The sequence below is a fragment of the Elephas maximus genome, chromosome X (assembly GCF_024166365.1).
Source record: "Elephas maximus indicus isolate mEleMax1 chromosome X, mEleMax1 primary haplotype, whole genome shotgun sequence".
NCBI lineage: Eukaryota > Metazoa > Chordata > Mammalia > Proboscidea > Elephantidae > Elephas > Elephas maximus.
Window position 1 is genome coordinate 99,059,319 of NC_064846.1, and position 19,097 is coordinate 99,078,415.

Genomic DNA, 19,097 nt, shown 5'->3' on the forward strand with positions numbered 1-19,097 from the left:
GTTTTCCTGTCCCTTGCTGCCTTCTCGTCTTTGCTTTTGGGCAGGTGTTGCCCATTTGGTTTTACATACTTGCTTGAAATAAGAAGTATGTTCATAACATGTGTTATTATTTGTTTTATAGGCCTGTTTAATCTTTGGCTGAAAGATGGACTTCCAGAGTGGCTTCAGGTCTGAATTAGCAGGGTGTCTGGAGGCCATTGTCTTGGGAATTTCTCCAGTCTCTGTCAGAGCAATAATACTGGTCTTTTTTTGTGAATGTTAATTTTGTTCTGTATTTTCCTCCCATTTTTTCCAGGACACTCTCTTGTGATCCCTGTCGGAATGATCTTTGGTGGTTGCTGGCACCACCTAGTTCTTCTGGATTCAGGCTGGTGGAGGCTGTGGTTCATGTGATCCATTAGTTCTTTGGACCAATACTTTCCTTGTGTCTTTGTTTTTTTTTCCTTCTACTTTGCTCTGGACAGGATGAGAACAGTAGATGTATCTTAGATGGCCACTGGCAAGCTTTAAATACCCCAGACACTACTTAACAAAGTAGAATATAAAACATTTTCTTTATGAACTATATTATGCCAGTTAAGCTAGATGTCCCCCAAGACTATGGTCTGCACCCTTCAGCCCCAATAACTCAGTCCCTCAAGGTGTTTGGATGAGTCTGTGAAGCTTCTATGACTTTGCCTTGGTCCAGTTGTGCCGACTTTCCTTATGTTGTGTGTTGTCTTTCACTTCACCAAACTTAACAATTGTCTACTACCTAGTTAGTGATTTCCCCTCCCCAACCCTCATGTCCCTCGTAACCATCAAAGATTGCTTTTTCTGTGTGTAAACCTTTTCTTGGGTTTTTATAAAAGTAGGCTCATACAATAGTTTTCCTTTTGTGATTGACTTATTTCACTCAGCATAATGCTCTCCAGATTCATCCACATCGTGAAACGTTTCTCGGATTCATCATTGTTCTTTATCATTTTTGCATAGTATTCCATCATGTGTATGTACTGTAATTTGTTTATCCATTCATCTGTTTTGTTGATGAGCACTTAGGTTGTTTCCAACTTTTTGCTATTGTGAATAATGCTGCAGTGAACATGGGTGTGCATATGTCTATTCATGTGATGGTTCTTATTTTTCTAGGATATGTTTCTAGGAGTGGGATTGCTGGATTGTATGGTATTTCTATTTCTAGCTTTTTAAGTAGGCACCATCTCATTTTCCGTAGTGGTTATACCATTCTACTTTCCCACCAGCAATACATAAATGTTCCAGTCTCCTCAGAACCTCTCCAAAATTTGTTATTTTCTGATTCGTGCCAGTAATGTCAAGGTGAGATGGTGTCTCATTGTAATTTTGATTTGCATTTATTTAACAGCTAATGATTGTGAACATTTCCTCATACTTCTGTTAGCTGCCTGAATGTCTTCTGTGGAGTAGTATGTGTTTATATTCTTTGCCCATTTTTTAATTTGATTATTTGTGTTTTTGTTGTTGAGGTGTTGAAGTATTTTATAGATTTTAGAGATTAGACTGTTGTCAGATATGTTGTAGCCCAAATTTTTTTCCCAGTCTGTAGGTTCTCTTTTTACTCTTTTGGTGAAGTCTTTTGATAAGCATAAGTGTTTAATTTGTAGGAGCTCCCAGTTATCTAATTTATCCTCTGGTGTTTGTGAATTGTTAGTGATTGTTTGTATTGTGTTTATGCCATGTATTAGGGCACCTAGCATTGTCTTTATTTTTTCTTCCATGATCTTTATTATCTTAGGTTTTATATTTAGGTCTTTGATCCATTTTGAGTTAATTTCTGTGTATGGTGTGAGGTTTGGGTCACGTTTCTTTCTTTCTTTTTTTTTCTTTTAACAGAATGAACATACAGTTTTTCCAGCACCATTTGTTAGAAAGGTTGTCTTTTCCCCATTTAATCCCATTTAATGGACTTCGGTCCTTTGTAAAAAATCAGCTGAGCGTATATCTGGGTTCTCGATTCTGTTCCATTGGTCTCTGTGTATGTCATTGTACCAGTTCCAGGCTGTTTCAACTACCCTGGCTATACAGTAGGTGCTGTGATCAGATAGTGTTAGACCTCCTACTTTGCAATTTTTCTTAAGATGCTTTGCTTAACTGAGGTCTCTTTACTTTCTTTATAAGGTTGGTGATTAATCTTTCCATGCCATTAAACAATGCTGTTGAAATTTGGATTGGGATTGCATTATATCTGTAGATCATTTTGACGTCATCATCATTTACAGATTGACATCTGTTTCCTTGTTTTAAGTTATTTGCTTTGTTTTATTATTGAGTGTTCTTTACCAGGTTGGTATCTGGCTGATGCTGTTCTGTGTCCTTGACTTTAGCTGTTGTCTGATGTTGTTGATGCTCTAACCAAAGAACTCCCTTTAATATTTCGTGTAAGTTTGGTTTGGTTTTTCCCTTAATTTCTGTTTGCCTGTAAATATCCTACTGTGCCATCATAGCTGAGAGTTTACAGGATGTATTATTCTTGGCTGGCAGGTTTTTTTTTTTTTTTGTCTTTGTAGGCTTTATATATGTCATCCTATTGCTTCTTGCTTGCATGGTTTCTGCCCAGTAGCCTGCACAGTTTTGCCAAGTAGTCAGAGCTTAATCTTATTGTTTCCCCTTTGTAAGTGATTTTTTTTTCTTGAGCTGCTCTCAGAATTCTTTGTCTTTGGTTTTGGCAAGCGCAATTATGATATGTCTTGGTGGCTTTCTTTTGGAGTCTATCATATACGGGGTTGGATGACCTTTTTGGATCATCAGTTTTTCGTTGTTCATGACATTTGGGAAGCTTTCTTCCAACAAATCTGCAGCATTCTTCTCTATGATTTTCATTTTTTTACTCCTTCTCTGGAACTCTGAGCGCAAGCAAATTTTGGTCTTGAATGTGTCCCACATAATTATTAGGTTTCCTTAATTTTTCTTCAAACAAGATGGCGTCTGTGAGTTTGTCTTCAATCTCATTGATTTTGTCTTCCATTATTTCAAGTTTGTTCCTAAAACCTTCTATTGCTTTGTCCATTTCTAAAATTTTGTTGTCTATCTTTTGGATTTCTAGTTGCTGGTTTTGTATGATTTCTAATTGTTTATTTATTTCCTCTTTTTAAAAAAATTTTTCCTGAATTCTTCTATTGCTTTGCCTGTGTGTTCCTTGATTTTGTCTTCCCCCCACCTTGGTTTTATCTGTGTTTTCCTTGATCTGTTTCCTAATCTCTTGCTGAATGCTAAATATTACTCTTTTGAATTCCATATCAGGTAGTTCCAGTGCCTTTTTCTTCTTTCAGATGGTTATCTGATTATTTTGGTCACTTGTTGCAGTCATCTTATCCTGTTTTTTTTATGTTTTGGTATTGCCTGCTGTCTCCAAGACATGAAGTGTTTTCTTTATTGATTTTATATTAATTTGTTTCATCCTGCTTTTTCGTTTTCTTTGATATGTGACAGTGGGCACGTCAGGTGTGCTGTGCTGCTTGTTCCCTTTGTGGGCACGATAGCTCTCACCACCTTATCTGGGTGGGCAGAGCAGCCGCAGGCTGGGCCAGCCTCCTTCACTGTACACTGGTTGGCGAGGTGGCTTAGGGCAGATTTAGGGGGCACTGTCTGCCTCCTGGTGTTGTTCTAATGGTGGGGTAGCATTAGCAGCCCCTTGCCAGATGGGCAGGGGTGTTGAATGGGAGGGGTATGGGTTCACTTCCCACCACACAGCAACTTGTTGAGTGGTGGGAGGGGAGGGGTAGTTCAGGTCCTGTATGGTAGTGGGCATGAGTGCTGGGGGTGCCCTAGCCATGGTGGCACATCATGTGTCTGTGGAAAGGGGATGAGGTGGCATATGCGGTTAGGCAGAAGGACAAAAGAAAAGAGAGAGAAAGAAAGAAAATGGAAAAGAGAAAAAAAGGCAATGTCACAGGAACCACTGGGTAGGGGTGGTGCGAACCTGGGTTTGGTGGGAAGAAGGGGATGAACTGTACAGAGTTAAGTGGGAGGGAGAAAGAAAAGAAGGAAAGAAATAGAAAAGAAAAGAAAAAGAAATAGAAAAAATGGTAGCTCATTGGGAGCCGGTGGGTGAGGGCAGGGTGGACCTGGGGCAGTGGCAAGCCAGAGTGCTGGTGGCACTCTATGCATGGCAGCACTGCAGGGCTGGTTGGAATGGTGGGTAGGTGGTATACAAGGCTAGGTAGGAGGGAAAAAGAAGAGTAAGGAAGGAAAATAGAAAAAACAAATCATGGCATGGTGGGGGCCAGCGAGTGAAGCCAGGCCGAAGTCATGGGCTGGTGGGAAGGGAAGGGAGGTGGTTTACAGGGCTAGGTGGGAGGGAAAAAGACAAGAAAGAAAACACACAGAAAAGAAAGAAAAAATGGCATAGCAGGAGCCAGTGGTTGGGGACAGGGCAGACCTGAGGAATCAGTGGGCTGCTGGCTCTCTAGCCATAGCAGCTCAGTGGGTGCCAGCAGGAGTGGGGAGGAGAGGTAGTGTATGGGGTTAGGTGTGAGGAAGAAAGAAATGGAAGAAAGAGAAAAGATGATGTCATGGTGGGGGTCAGTGAGTGGGAGAAGACCTGGGGGGCTAGTAGGAAGGGAGGGAAGGTGGTGTACAGAGCTAGGTAGGAGGGAGAAAGAAAAAAAGAAGAAAAAATAGTGGCACTGCGTGAACCAGCAGATTGGGTCTGGGTAAACCTGGAGCAGCAGTGGGCCAGTGGCTCTCTAGATGTGGCTTCATGTCAGGGCATGGCTCAAGGGTGGGGAGGTGGTGTATGGTGCCATGTTGGAGGGAGAGAGAAAAGAAAGAAAGAGGAAAAAAGAAAAACTGGCACAATGTGGACCAGTGAGTGAGGTTGGGCCAGATCCGGGGGCTAGATGGAAGAGAGAGGAGGTGGTGTATGGGGCTAGTAAGGAGGTGGTGTATGGGGCTAGTAGGCAGGGCAAAAGAAAAGAAAAAAAAAGGAGAAAAAATGGCAGTGTGTTGAGGGTTGGTGTTTGGAGTTGGGGCTTTTCTGGGGCAATGGCAGGTCAGCGGCAGGGGGGATGTGGGAAGGTGGGGCGGGTGGCATACTGGGGTAGGTGGGAGGGAGAAAGAGAAGGAAGAAAAAAAAATAGTGGTGTGATGGTGGTGGCAAGCAGGGGTGGAGCTGTCCTGGGGGGCCAGTTGAGGGGTAGGTGGTACATGGGGCTAGGTGGGAGGGAGAAGGAAGAGAAAGAAAAGAAAGAAAAAATGGTGGTGTGGCGGGAGCCAACAAGAAGTGGGAAAGTGGCCTTCAGGGCTAGGTGGGAGGCAGAAAGAAAAGGAAGAAAGAAAAAAAAAAAAACTGAGTGGTGGGAGGGGGTGAAACAGGCCTGGAGATGGAAGGGGACTGGTATTGTTGACCCTGGTGGTGGGGGCTGCTGGGATGGGGGGCTTCTTCTACTCATCAGAGGGGTGAGGGATGGGAAAGTGTGTTTCTCTTGTGCTCTGTCCCTAGTCGAGAGCTTCGTGAAGTTGCCTTCCCATACTCCCTGTGCAGGGTTGTTGCTGTCTGTGTTTCAAGATGGCGATGCTGTGTCATGTCGGTTGGCAGGGGACTTCCTCTCCGTATCTATCCTTGTTCTGTTTTCTATCAGTTTTTTCTTCCATTAGGTGTTTGATCTAATTCTTTATCCCTTCATTTGTTGCTCAGGTTTGCAGGACTGACACTTCTATCTGTTTTATTTAGTTTTCTGGGTCTTTGTTGCAGAGACGGCATGATGCATCTGTCTAAGGGTGCCATGTTGGTTCCACCTCCCAGATGTATTATTCTTGGTTCACAATTTTTTTCTTTCAGCACTTTACATATTTCATACCACTGCCTTCAAGTCTCTATGGTTTCTGATGAGAAAACAGCTGTTAATTGTATCTTGGGTTTCTTATACATTATGAGTTGCTCCTTTCTTGCTACTTTCAAACTATTTCTTTTTCTTTCTCTTTTGATAATTTGAATGCAATGCGTCTAGGTATGGATCTCTTTGAGACTTTCCTCCTTGAAGATCGTCAAACTTCTTGAATGTGTAGATTCATGCCTTTCATCAAATTTTGGATATTTTCATCCATTACCATATTTTTTTGTAAATAACTTGCGCACTCTCCATTTGTTGGTTGACCACATCCTCTTCCCACAAAGTAATTTCATAATCACGCTATGCTAATTTTTTTCTTTTTTTTACAGCAACAAATGGGCATAGCACACTTATAAAAATACCTCTCCTGGGGAGTGTGTGGTTGGCAAACAGATGTAGAACACACATTTTTTTTGTGTAAAAATATGGCATTCCTTCAAATATTCTTTCTGCCCCTTTCTGTCTCTTGTTATTCTGTGTTACCCATGATGCATATGTTGGACTGCCTGATAGTGTCTCAGAGGTCCCTTAAGCTCTGTTCACTTTTTCTTCCTTCTTTTTCCTTTGTGCTCCTCAGACCAGGTAATTTCAGTTGTCCTGTATACAAGTTCACTGTTTCTTTCTTCTGCTTGCTCAGATCTGCTGCTCAACCCCTCTAGTGAAAATCTCATTTCAGTTATTGTACTTTTTAGATCCACAGTTCTATTATGTTTTCTATAATTTCTATGTCTTTGTCGATATTCTTTTTCCTCATACATTTTCCTGGTTTCCTTTATTTCTTTGTTCATGGCTCTTTTAGTTTTTTAAGCATAATTAAGGCACTTGATTTGAAGTCCTTGTCTAGTAAGTCCAGTGTCTGGTCTTCAGAGACAAGTTCTGTCAACTTACTTATTTTGAATAGGCCACACTTTTTATGCTGTCTGTTTTTTTTTATTGCTATTGAAAAGTGGACATTTGAATATTAAAATGTGGCGACTCTGGGAATCAGATTCTTTCTTTTCCTCAAGATTTGCTGTTTTTGATTGTTGATGCCTGTAGTCATCTGTTTCGTGACTTTTTCAAACTGTCACCTGTCCTGTGTGGTTACTGAAGTCTCTGTTTCTTTATCTTGTGTTCAGCCAATGTTTTGACAGAAATTTCCCTGAACATCAAGAGAGTTATTTTTTTTTTGCTTCATCATTCATTTGATTGCTATAAACCTTTGACTGTTTTCCAGAGTTATGACAAAGTTGATTCTAACAGTTTCTGCTTATTTTTTGATATTTCTGTGGATGGACAGGTATTTGGAGTTGCCTACTCTGTTATTTTGCTGATGTCACTTCATACTTTTTTACTCTGTGTTCTTTAGATTGCATAATCTATTGATTTAAATTCAAGTTTGCTTATTCTTTCTTCTGCCTGCTCAATTTTAGTGTTGAAACCATCTAGTGAATTTTTCATTTCAATTATTGTACTTTTCAACTCCAAAACTTCCATTTGGTTCTTTTTAATAAGTTTATCTCTTAATTGATACACTCCTATTTTTTTTTTATTTTCTACTTGATCAGCCATTTTTATTATATCTTCCTTTAATTCTTTAACCATAGTTTCTTTTAGCTCTTTGAACATATTTTAATAGTTGCTTTGAAGTCTTTTTCTACTAAGTTGAACATCTGAGTCTCCTCAAAGACAGTTTCTAGTGCCCCTTTTTCTCTCTGAATGGGTCAACAGGTTTCGTTGCTTTTCTTATAATATTTTGTTCAAAACTAGTAATTTTAGGTAATATATTGCAGCAAGTCTGGATACTGGTTTCCCTTTTCCATGTGGGGCTTATTGTTTTTATTGCTTGTTCGCTCATTTATTTGTTTAGTCACTTGGCTGGAGGAATTCTGTGGAGTCCATTTTCCCTGTGGTATGCAGCCTTTACTATCCCTGCTCAGATTTTTCCCCTTGTCTTTATTTTTTTAGTAGCTTCCTAGCAGTAACCTCTGCTTGCATAAACCACTTGTTGGCTCAAGATTGTGCTTAAGCCCAGTTAGCCAGTTATATTTTCACCCTTTCCTGTTACGTGTGTGTGTGGCTTCGAGACTGTTTTCACAGGTCAGGGAGTGTATGATTTTGCCCCACATTCAGTCAGGGACTACTAAATTGGATGTTCTCTCTCTGGTTGCTCTGAGAGGGCACAGCCTTGGGCATGCACACAGTCTCCCAGACCACTGGAGATAAGTAAGATTTTATTTTGAAATCTGGCTTTTTAAAATTCACCTCTGGGTCAAAGTAGTTTGTTTTTCAGTCAGTGTTTGGTCAGAGGTTCTGCTTAAGCTCTGTGAACCACTAAGACTGAAGGCTCTTTTCTGTTGGATCTGTGTATGCCTTGGAGAATGCTTTTTCGTCTGCCCCATATCTTGCTCTGATTGCCCCTGAGTGGGTGCAAGCTAGTGCATTTGCACACCCTTATGGACCCTCAGGGATGAGTGTGACCCTGGGACAGCTCATTTTGGCTACCTCTTTCCCTAGTTCTCTTTGTTAAACTTCTGGCTGTTCTGCTCTTTCACTTGTTGCTACTATTACCAGTTCCTCTTAATTGCTCACCGTCAGAATTTCTATTGGTTTTGACAATGCCTTTGGACAGGAACTGCTTCATGCTCCTGTCCAAATAAAATCAGTCTCCTTAGGAGAGACGCAGAGCTCTTTGTCTTTATGGCCTGCGTCTCCCCTGGGGCAGAACCTCTGTGCTACTGGACTGGAACTGGGGGAGGGAATGTGGCATGCTTCTACCAGAGTGACACCTACTGTAAGAGTGGGTGCTGTGGGGGATGGTAGAGCCTAATCTCAGCTTGCCCCTCTTGAAATGAAACCTCTGCCCTATGGACAAACTGGGGGTAAAGGTGGTCAGGGTACCAGTATTCTTGGTTTGTCGTGCTTCAGTTAGAGTTCTTACGCTGAGTGAGAACTAGGTGGGGAAAGGGAGCCCCAGTACTCTCAGTTGTGCCTTTCCAGAATAGTGTTTCCACAACACCAGGCTTGGGAGGATGAGAGATGCAGGCAGCCTGCCCCTCCCAAAGTGAAACAGCAGCATAGGAGTTCTTAGGGAGGAAGGAGTTCTTAGGGAGGAAGGAGTTCCTCTCAGCTTGGCTGCAATTATGTAGAGTTTCTTTTGGAAACCCTGGTGGCATAGTGGTTAAGCGCTACAGCTGCTAACCCAAAGGTAGGCAGTTCAAATCCACCAGGTGCTCCTTGGAAACTCTGTGGGGCAGTTCTACTCTGTCCTATAGGGTTGCTATGAGTCAGAATTGACTTGATTGTAACAGGTTTGGTTTTTGGTTTTTTAGAGTTTCTTTCATGTGGAGTTGGTGTGGATGAGAGCAGATCATAGCTCAAATTCCACAGACTCTAAGTGTTCTTACTGAGATTTAGTCAATTTTCTTGAATAAATGTTTCTCCATTTGCTGTATGTCCTCAAGATGATTGCCAGAAACTTTAAATGGTTATTTGTTTTTAATGATTATTTTACGTGTTAAATGATTGTTTCACTGGCGAGAGGATCCACCAAGCTCTTCATATTCGAGAAGTCCCATTCCTCTTTGGTTATTTTAAAAACTGGAAGTAGAAGTTTTGATGCACCAAAGTGAACCTGTACAAGGTAGGGCTTAAAATGACTGTTGTTAGTTGGTGTTGAATCATTTCCGACTCAGGGTGACCTGATATGTTACAGGATATGACTGTTCTGTAGGGTTTTCTTGGCTGTAATCTTAATGGGAGCAGATCATCAGGCCTTCTGCAATACTGCTGGGTGGGTTCAAACCACTGTTGTAGGGAAAAACATCACAAAGTTTAGTAAAGCAAAAAGAAAGTTTTATTCGGCGTATGTTCAAAGAGGCAAAAGTAGGAAAACGAACAAGCATGCCGCTAGAGCCATGTCTGCCCAAGTCCAAGGAAATATTACAGAATAAACTAAAGTGGGAAAACAGACAAGCACTCTGCCACAGCCGTGTCTGCCTGAGTCCAAGGAAATATTACAGAATAGGCAAGAATGGGAAAACGGATAAGCATGCTGCCACAGCCACATCTGCCCAAGTCCAAGGAAATTACATAATAGACAAAAGTGGGGAAATGGACAAGTAAGCTGCTATAGCCATGGCCGCCCAAGGAATATTACAGAATCATCAGTATATATTAATATTACAAATGAGCAAAACCATTGAAAACTTCACCTTTTCACAGATTGGCTAGAAACTATGACCCTATGTTTTGAATTGTCTTTCTTAACAATCATTGCTACAGGTTTCAGGAGGAGTCGGGGGGTCTTCATTGGTCTAACAAAGTTTCTATTCACTGGTTGCTAATAGAAAAAGAGTGGATACTCTTTTGTGTTCTGTTTTATGATTTGTTTATATGAAAGTTTCCCTAAAAAATGCTTTCCAAGATTGCCCTAGCTGTTGTCTTTATGTCTCAGGGCCTAGTTGATGTGTCCTTGTGAGTCCTAGTGTGTCCAGCTCCAGCTGGGTCACATTCTGTATGGTCAAGGGCAGGGAATAAGGACTCCAATATTGTTTTTCTAAATCACCACCAACCTTTAGCGGCCAAGGGCAAAACCATTTGTACCACCTAATCAAGCAAAATATGATCATGCAAATAAATCTGATACAAAGTTAATTTCAAACATGCCATAGCAAAAACATTATATCCTTGGCAGCAAGTTGAAAGCTCAAAGTTTGGTAATTCCAGGTTGGATCTTTGAGAGTTAATTTTTTAAGAAGTAATACATCAACTAAATACATCTTTTAGTTCAGTTCACCAAAATTTTATTAACATTCCCCCTACCCATTTTATGGTGAGTGATCTGTCTTTTGCTTCTTAAATTTTAGGTTTTGAAACCTGAAGATATATTAATGTATTTTTTTGTAGTGACCAGAATATCACATAGATAATATAGTTTGGTAACTGAAGCACAAAAATGAAAGTCAAATTTCTGTATTTCCCCAACCCTCACCTTCAGTACCAATTTAGGAAATATTAAAATCATTTAACTGCTAAGTTGGTTCATTCAGCTGCAAAGTGGAACTAATAATGCTTCACAAGGGTGCTGTGAGGCTTAATGAATACTGCTAAAGCATTTATTTTCTGTGAAAACAGCTATAATTTTTTTTTTAAATTTATACATCCTAGACTTTATAGGGTCACTGAGTTACAAGGGGTATAAACCAAACCCACTGCTGTCGAGTCGAATCTGACTCATAGCGACCCGATGGGACAGAGTAGAACTGCCCCGTAGAGTTTCCAAGGAGCACCTGGCAGATTCCAACTGCTGACTTTTTGGTTAGCAGCCATAGCACTTAATCACAGCGCCACCAGTGTTTCCACAAGGGGTATAGTAGACTTTAGAATGCGCCCATTAAGAGCTTGTATATAAGAGCTTGTACATACGTGCAGGAAACCCTGGTGGCATAGTGGTTAAGTGCTACCAAGAGGTCGGCAGTTCAAATCTGCCAGGTGCTCCTTGGAAACTCTACGGGGCAGCTCTACTCTGTCCTGTGGGGTTGCTACGAGTAGGAATCAACTCGACGGCAGTGGCTTTTGGTTTATATACATGTAAACTATTTTAATACAGTATGTATAGAACCAAATGGAAAAGAGTATTAATATAATAACAGTGCTGATTCATTGGATACTTCTTGAGGAAAATGCAGTGTTACACAGTTAGAAAGTATAGTTTATACAATTGATTTTCATGTATTAATTGGCTAATGATCTGTTGTAGTGCAAAATAGAAAAAGTTGGGATGAAGCGTAATTATACCATGTCTTCTCAGTAATATATAAACTTGAAAACTCATAAATAATTGAAATGGATATATATATATATATTTTTTTCTTTCTTTCTTTTGTAATGATAGCCAAAGCTATGGTATTGGGAGGATGGTTAAGAACACTGCTGGGCCAGAAATGCTGGTAAGTATCATGTTAAATATTTCAGAAGTAGATTGAAGAAATATATTTTATATTATTATTATAAAATTAAAATAGTCGACTCCATTTATGTGTAGATTATCCATTGGGCATGTCATTTAACATCTCAATGCATTAGTTTCTTCATCTTCATCTACCATACAGGCTTATCCCATAAGTTAACATATGTAAAGTGCTTAGAACAATGTATGGCTATGTAAGTTTTAGCTTTTATTATTGCATATTGAGAAATTCCACGTTTTTCCCAGTCACCCAAATAGAACATGCTTGGGATGGGAGCTAATTTTAATACTCAATCAAGCAAAATATGATCATGCAAATAAATCTGATATAAAGTTTATTTCAAGCATGCCATATCAAAATGGATTCTTGGGGGAATATCCACCCCTACAGTATGTCAATTAAAACTTAACTGAGTGCCTAGACTCTATCTAGCGCTGTGATAGATGGAATAAAAGAGGAGTATAAAATGTGGCCTCTGCCTGTAAGGATCTTACAAGTGAAATAATTTGGGATAAATAAGTGATAAACTGTGTGATACTTACCTGATGTATGTAGAAGGGCATGCAGAAAAGGGGAATATTAAGGTTGGTGAGACTATTTGAAAAAGCCTTCTGGTAGGAATCAGGCCTGGAAAAGTAGATGGAGCATACACTGTTAAAAGGGAGGAAGAAGGGGATTCCAGGCAGGAGATCTAGATGAGAAAATGACTGATAAAGTAAATGAGGATGAAGATAGAATACAAGCCTGACCGGAATGGACTATTCATATTGAGAAGTATGATAAAGTAAGATTATCAAGTAGTGTTTTTCATGCTAGTGATACTCCTTTTCCCCCATGTCTGTCAGTTTGTCGTACTGTGGGGGCTTGCTTGTTGCTGTGATACTGGAAGCTATGCCACCGGTATTCAAATACCTGCAGGGTCACCCATGGTGGACAGGTTTCAACTGAGCTTCTAGACTAAGACAGACTAGGAAAAAGGGCCCAGTAGTCTATGTCTGAAAAGATTTAGCCAGTGAAAACCTTATGAATAGCAGTGGGACATTGATATAGTGCCGGAAGATGAGCCCCTCAGGTTGGTAGACACTCAAAAGATGACTGGGGAAGATCTGGCTCCTCAAAGTAGAGTCGACCTAATTGACGTGGATGGAGTCAAGCTTTCAGGACCTTCATTTGCTGATGTGGCATGACTCAAAATGCCGACCTTTCGATTAGCAGCCGTAGTTGCTGTAGCTCTTAAGCACTGTGCCACCAGGGCTCTATATATCAGATACCAAATCAAACCAAACATTGCCGTATAGCCGATTCTGACTCATAGCAACCCTATAGGACAGAATAGAACTGCCCCATACGGTTTCCAAGGAGTACCTCGTGGATTTGAACTGCCGACCTTTTGATTAACAGCCATAGCTCTTAATCACTACACCACCAGGGTTTGTATATATCAGTAAGTGCCTAATATTCAAAATATATGTAAAACTTCTTCATCTTAACAACAGAAAGACAAACCAAACAAGTAATGGGCAATGGACTTGAGCTGATAATTCACCAAAGAGGGTATTAAAATGTCCAGCAAGCACATGAAAAGATGCTCAACATTATTAGTTGTTGTTGTTTGTTATTAGGTGCTGTGGAGTCAGTTCTGACCCATAGCGAACCTGTGTACAACAGAATGAAACACTGCCCAGTCCTGTGCCATCTTCACAATCATTGTTATGCTTGAGGCCATTGTTACAGCCAGTGACCACCGGGGTCCCTCTAGTCTCAGTCAGGCCATTAAGTCTGGTCTTATGAGAATTTGGCATCTGGATCCCACTGCTCTCCTGCTCCCTCAGGGGTTCTCTGTTATTTTCCCTGTCAGGCAGTCATCAGTTGTAGCTGGGCACCATCTAGTTCTTCTGGTCTCAGGATGATGTAGTCTCTGGTTCATGTGGCCCTTTCTGTCTCTTGGGCTCGTAATTGGCTTGTGTCCTTGGTGTTCTTCATTCTCCTTTGCTCCAGGTGAGTTGAGACCAATTGATGCATCTTAGATGGCTGGTTGCTAGCGTTTAAGACCCCAGATGCCACTCTTCAAAGCAGGATGCAGAATGTTTCCTTAATAGATTTTATTATGCCAGTTGACTTAGTTGTCCCCTGAAACCATGGTCCCCAGACCCCTGCCCCTGCTACGCTGCCCTTCGAAGTATTCAGTTTATTCAGGAAACTTCTTTGCTTTTGGTTTAGTCCAGTTGTGCTGACCTCCCCTGTATTGTGTGCTGTCTTTCCTGTCACCTAAAGTAGTTCTTATCTACTATCTAATTAGTGGATCCCCCCTCCCACCCTCCCTCCTTCCCCCCTCTCGAAACCACAAAAGAATGTTTTCTTCTCAGTTTAAACTATTTCTCAAGTTCTTATAATAGTGGTCTCATACAAAATTTGTCCTTTTGCAACTGACTAATTTCACTCAGCATAATGCCTTCCAGGTTCCTCCATGTTATGAAATGTTTCACAGATTCCTCACTGTCCTTTATGGTTGCGTAATATTCCATTGATATCACACAGCTTTTGTTGATTCAACTTTTTATAGGTGTATAACTTAGTGACAGCAATCACATTGAATAAGGGTAGTGTTGCAAGCTGATTAATGTATTTATCTTTTTTGGTGGAGGTCTAATACAATGCTACTTATATACAGTAGGTGGCAAACTGATTAAATATTGCTGTACCTTAGTTTTCTAATTTTTAAAGTGGAAATGATAGAGCACTTTAATGCTAAAGCAGTATTAAGAAAGTAATTATATTAACACAGTTATATTAAATTTAAATAAGCCAGGAATATAACCATTACTGTATGGAAACCCCAGGAGAAGCCTCCAGCTGGACCTACTGACTACGGACGTTCCAGTCTCTACAACTGAGTGAGCCACTTCCTTAGAGGTTAAGAGCTACAGCTGCTAACCAAAAGGTTGGCGGTTTGAATCCACCAGGTGCTCCTTGGAAACCTACGGGGCAGTTCTACCCTGTCCTATAGGGTCGCTATGAGTCGGATCGACTCGATGGCAGTGGATTTGGTTTTTTAGTTTTATAAAATTCTTAGACAGTATTTGGTGTGGACAGTATAATGATGAGACGTAGCCCAAGATTGTATGTTTGTTAAAGGAAATGCTATTTCATAATGATACCTATGTTTGAGAAGGTGCCCGTCAATGTGTAAGTGCTAGTCAGCTGTTGTGTTTTTTGTTGTGATTTTTTTTCTATATTTAATTATAGGCTAAAGTTCTTCGGTTACTAGCCACTGCTTATTTAGATTGGGGTGACAGAGAATATTATGACAAGGCTCTCAATGCTATAAACCTGGCAAACAAGGTATCAAGAGATTTTTTTCTTTCAAATATTAGTTTAATGGATTTTTATAAGGCTTTGATTCATATTTTGAAATCTAGTTTAAACATCTGCTTCATTATTCCTGTTTATAGCAAAAAATTTTTCATTTTTTCTACAGCGCAGAAAGGAAAAATAAAATATGCCTTTGATCATCAAGTATTTTTAATAAAATTTTCTTTTGTATGAAACAAAAAGGGTTCTCTCTGGTCTGAGCTTTTAGGATAAAAAAGCAAATGATGATAAAATAGGCAGAGAATAAGACTTAGTTAAAAAAAACAACTTCAATGGCTTGATCTAGATTAACTTCTAGCTCATCTTATTCATACATACATGCATACATACATACACATACCTATACTCCTGGACAAGGAATACTGATAAATCAGATTGATGGCCCTTTAAAAAGTGATTCAGTTGAGATCAATGTATTTTAATTAATAAGGAAATTAAATATGCTGATACGTTTTAGAAAGAATTTTTTAAAAAAGATTGGAAATAGTTCTTTTAAATGAACAGTTTAATTAACTTGAATATTAAATTCTTCCCAAAGACCATTAACTTGAATTATTTTTTTCTGAAATTTATGTAGTGTGGATTGGGTTATTTAATGCTGAAAGAAATTGTTTAACATTAAAATATTTAAAAATTTAAAAATACAAATAGACATTAACATTTTCAAAAGTTGCTTTTTCTTTTTGTATTTGCTAAGCTCCAAGTCACCTGAGGAAGTAGCATGTTATCTATATGGCTTCTTTGACAGCATGTCTCTTTGTTCACTGGATGCAGAAATTATAATTTTTATAGCAATAATTTCTCACTGGCATTGCTCATGACATAAAATTAGTGGCGTATTGAGTGATCCTGGACATAGCTGAAGCGGGCACATTAGGATTTCATTGCAACCTTAACAGCTTTACTAAGGTGTAATTGACATACAATAAGCTGCAATTTAAAAACTTCTTAAAGTATAAAATTTGATGAGTTTTGATATGTATACACGAGTGCGAGGAGGCTTGGTGGTTGTGCAGGGGTTGAGGGCTTGGATGCTAACCTATAAGTCGACAATTCAAACGCACCAGCCACTCCACTAGAGAAAGAGGTGGCAGGTTGTAAAGATTTACAGCCTTGGAAACCCCATGTGGCAGTTCTACCCTCTCCTACAGTGTCGCTATGAGTTGGAATTGACTGGATGGCAATGGATTTAGTTTTGGCATACACTAGAACAGAAACCCTGGTGACATAGTGGTTAAGTGCTATGGCTGCTAACCAAAAGGTCGGCAGTTTGAATCTGCCAGGTGCTCCTTGGAAACTCTGTAGGGCAGTTTTATTCTGTCCTATAGGGTCGCTATGAGTCGGAATTGACTCGATGGCAGCGGGTTTGGTTTTTTTGGGTATACACTAGAACAACAGTCACCACAATCAAGATAGTGAATATGTACATCACTTCCAAAAGTTTCTTAGTGCTCTTTTGTCACCTCTCCCTCCCACCCTTTCCCCAAGTAACTATTGATCTGCTGTCACTATAGATTAGTTTGCATTTTCTACAGTTTTATACAAAATGGAATCATAAAGTGTGCTACCAACTGCACTACAAAAGAGCGAAGTGGGCAAACCCCACCTTTGTTGCTAACTGTGTGGCAAGGATCAATATGAATTCATTTCCCACCTGTAAGGGGATCCATACTTCACCTCCCCACAGCTCAATTCCTCATCACCGGCCACTTCCGTGGTACTTCTCTTTGACCCTAACCACCCAGAGTTAGGTCAGATTTCATTTCTGACCACCCTGAGCCTTTTTTTTGAGCCTGGTCAAAACATCCCTGGCCACCTGGGGCCAGGCCACTGGGTACCAGCCATAGGTCCAGGAGTCCACATAGCTCCCTGCACTTCAGCCAGCACCCCTTCCCTTCTTGCTAGACCCCTGGGGCTAGGACACAAGATAGAAGGACCCTTTCCTTATCAACTGCCCATGCAGTCTTTCTCTGTTACTCACTCACCGAGATTGATCTGAATCTCATTACTCCTTGTGAGTTCTTTAATTCTCTACAATGGCTAAGAAAATTCGTGGAAATTATTACCTGTACTTACCATTTATTATTACCAAAAAGGATACAAGTGAAGAGACACATCAGACAAGGTCAGGGAGAGGTCTTGGCATGAGGTTTCCACGGTCCCCAGGGATGTGCCATCCAGAGGCATAGCTAGGGTGTGACAGGTATGGTAAATATTGCACTGGCCCTGGGTGTGTGGCGCCACTGGACAGTTTCTATTAACCCAGTACATCCAGTGGCGTATCTATGAAAAATGGCAAGCACTGAAATTACACCTCTGTTCAAGTATCTGACACCCCTCTTTTAGATAACTTTACCATAATATCAGCTCAAAAATACAAGTCAAGCTCGTTATTCTTTCAATTAACAGATTACTGTGCTTGAGGACAGATATTGGCCCATACTGTGTTAAAAGAAACTGCTCAGTGATGCCAAGTGCCCAGGGTCGGTGCAATACCCTAGATACGCCATTGGTGTCACCCTTTCGCATGTATGGCTTTTCTCACCAATTTGGGAATCCCCAAAAGAGGAAGGTCTAGGGGCCCTTATAATAGTCACCGGGTCCTCAGTACATATGCTTAAATCAATGAATATGCATGATTGACTGTATCATGTCCCCCTCCCTTCCTGAGGTCATTTACTAGGTCATAAGTTGGGGGCTCCCTACTCGTTGACACGTTTAAGTGTTGCCTGGCTGTTTTAGAAAAGAAAGACACCTTGATTGCTTGAGAAATTCCAAGGACTGTTTTCCAGAAAAAGGAGCCCTGGAGGTGGAATGGTTAAACGCTCATCTGCTAACGGAAAGGTTGGCGGTTTGAATTCACCCAGTGGTTCCACAGGAGAAAAGAAATAGCGATCTGCTTTTGTGAAGATCATAGCCTAGAAAACCCTATGGGGCAGTTCTTCTGTGTCACGCTGGGTCTCTATGAGTCAAAAATCGACTCGATGGCACCTAACAACATCAATATTATTCAGAAACCAGAAACAAAGGCCAAAGTGAGTTCTTTAGCCCCACATTTTTAAAAATATGACTTCCTTCCCTCAGCATCATTATTTTGAGATTCATTCATTTTGTTGTGTGTATGCATAGCTTTTTTTTTTTTCTTTTGCTGAGGTGAGTAGTATCCCATTGTATAGATATATGATCTAAAAAAAAAAACCCTCACTGCCATCAAGTCAATTCCAACTCATAGCAACCCCGTAGGACAGAGTAGATCTGCCCCATAGGATTTCCAAGGCTGTAAATCTTACAGAAGCAGACTGCCACATCTTTCTCCGGTGGAACTGCTGGTGGGTTTGAACTGCTGACCTTTTGGTTAGCAGCTGAGTGCTTTAACCAGTGTGCCTCCAGGGCTCCTAGGTATACCACATTTGCTCTTAGATCTACTCCAGCCTTCTCTTGACTACTGTTAGCATGGTATAGCTTGTTCTATCTTTTTACCTATTCATGCTTTTGTTTAAAGTGCATTTCTTATAGGCTGCATATAATTGGGTCTTGATTTTTTTTATCCATTCTGAAAATCTGTGCCTTTTAATTGGGGCTTTTAGAATATTTGCAATTAATGTGATTATTAATATAGTTAGGTTTGAGTTTATTATCTTGCTGTTTATGTTCGATGTGTCCCTCTTACTCTTTATTCCCCTTTTTTCTTTATCTGCCTTCTTTTGGATTAAGTATTTTTTAAGATTCGATTTTATTTCTTTTGTTGGCTTATTAGTTGCAACTCTTTGTTTTGCTGTTTTAGTAGTTTTGTTAGGGTTTCTTTAATATTTCACAGTCTACCTTCAAGTGATGATATACCACTTCATGTTTAGTATAATAACATTACAATTGTGTACTTCCATTTCTCCCAGCCTGGCCTTTACGCTATTGTTGTCATACA

The 19,097-nt window shown here is 40.2% G+C and overlaps 1 protein-coding gene across 1 annotated transcript in view; it reads left to right on the forward strand.

Annotated features, from left to right (window-relative positions):
• TEX11 (testis expressed 11) overlaps positions 1-19,097 on the forward strand; it is a 515,004-nt gene that overhangs the window by 150,008 nt on the left and 345,899 nt on the right. The window contains 2 exon segments of the mRNA XM_049871470.1: positions 11,728-11,782; positions 15,050-15,145. Coding sequence (XP_049727427.1) covers positions 11,728-11,782; positions 15,050-15,145 — 151 coding nt within the window.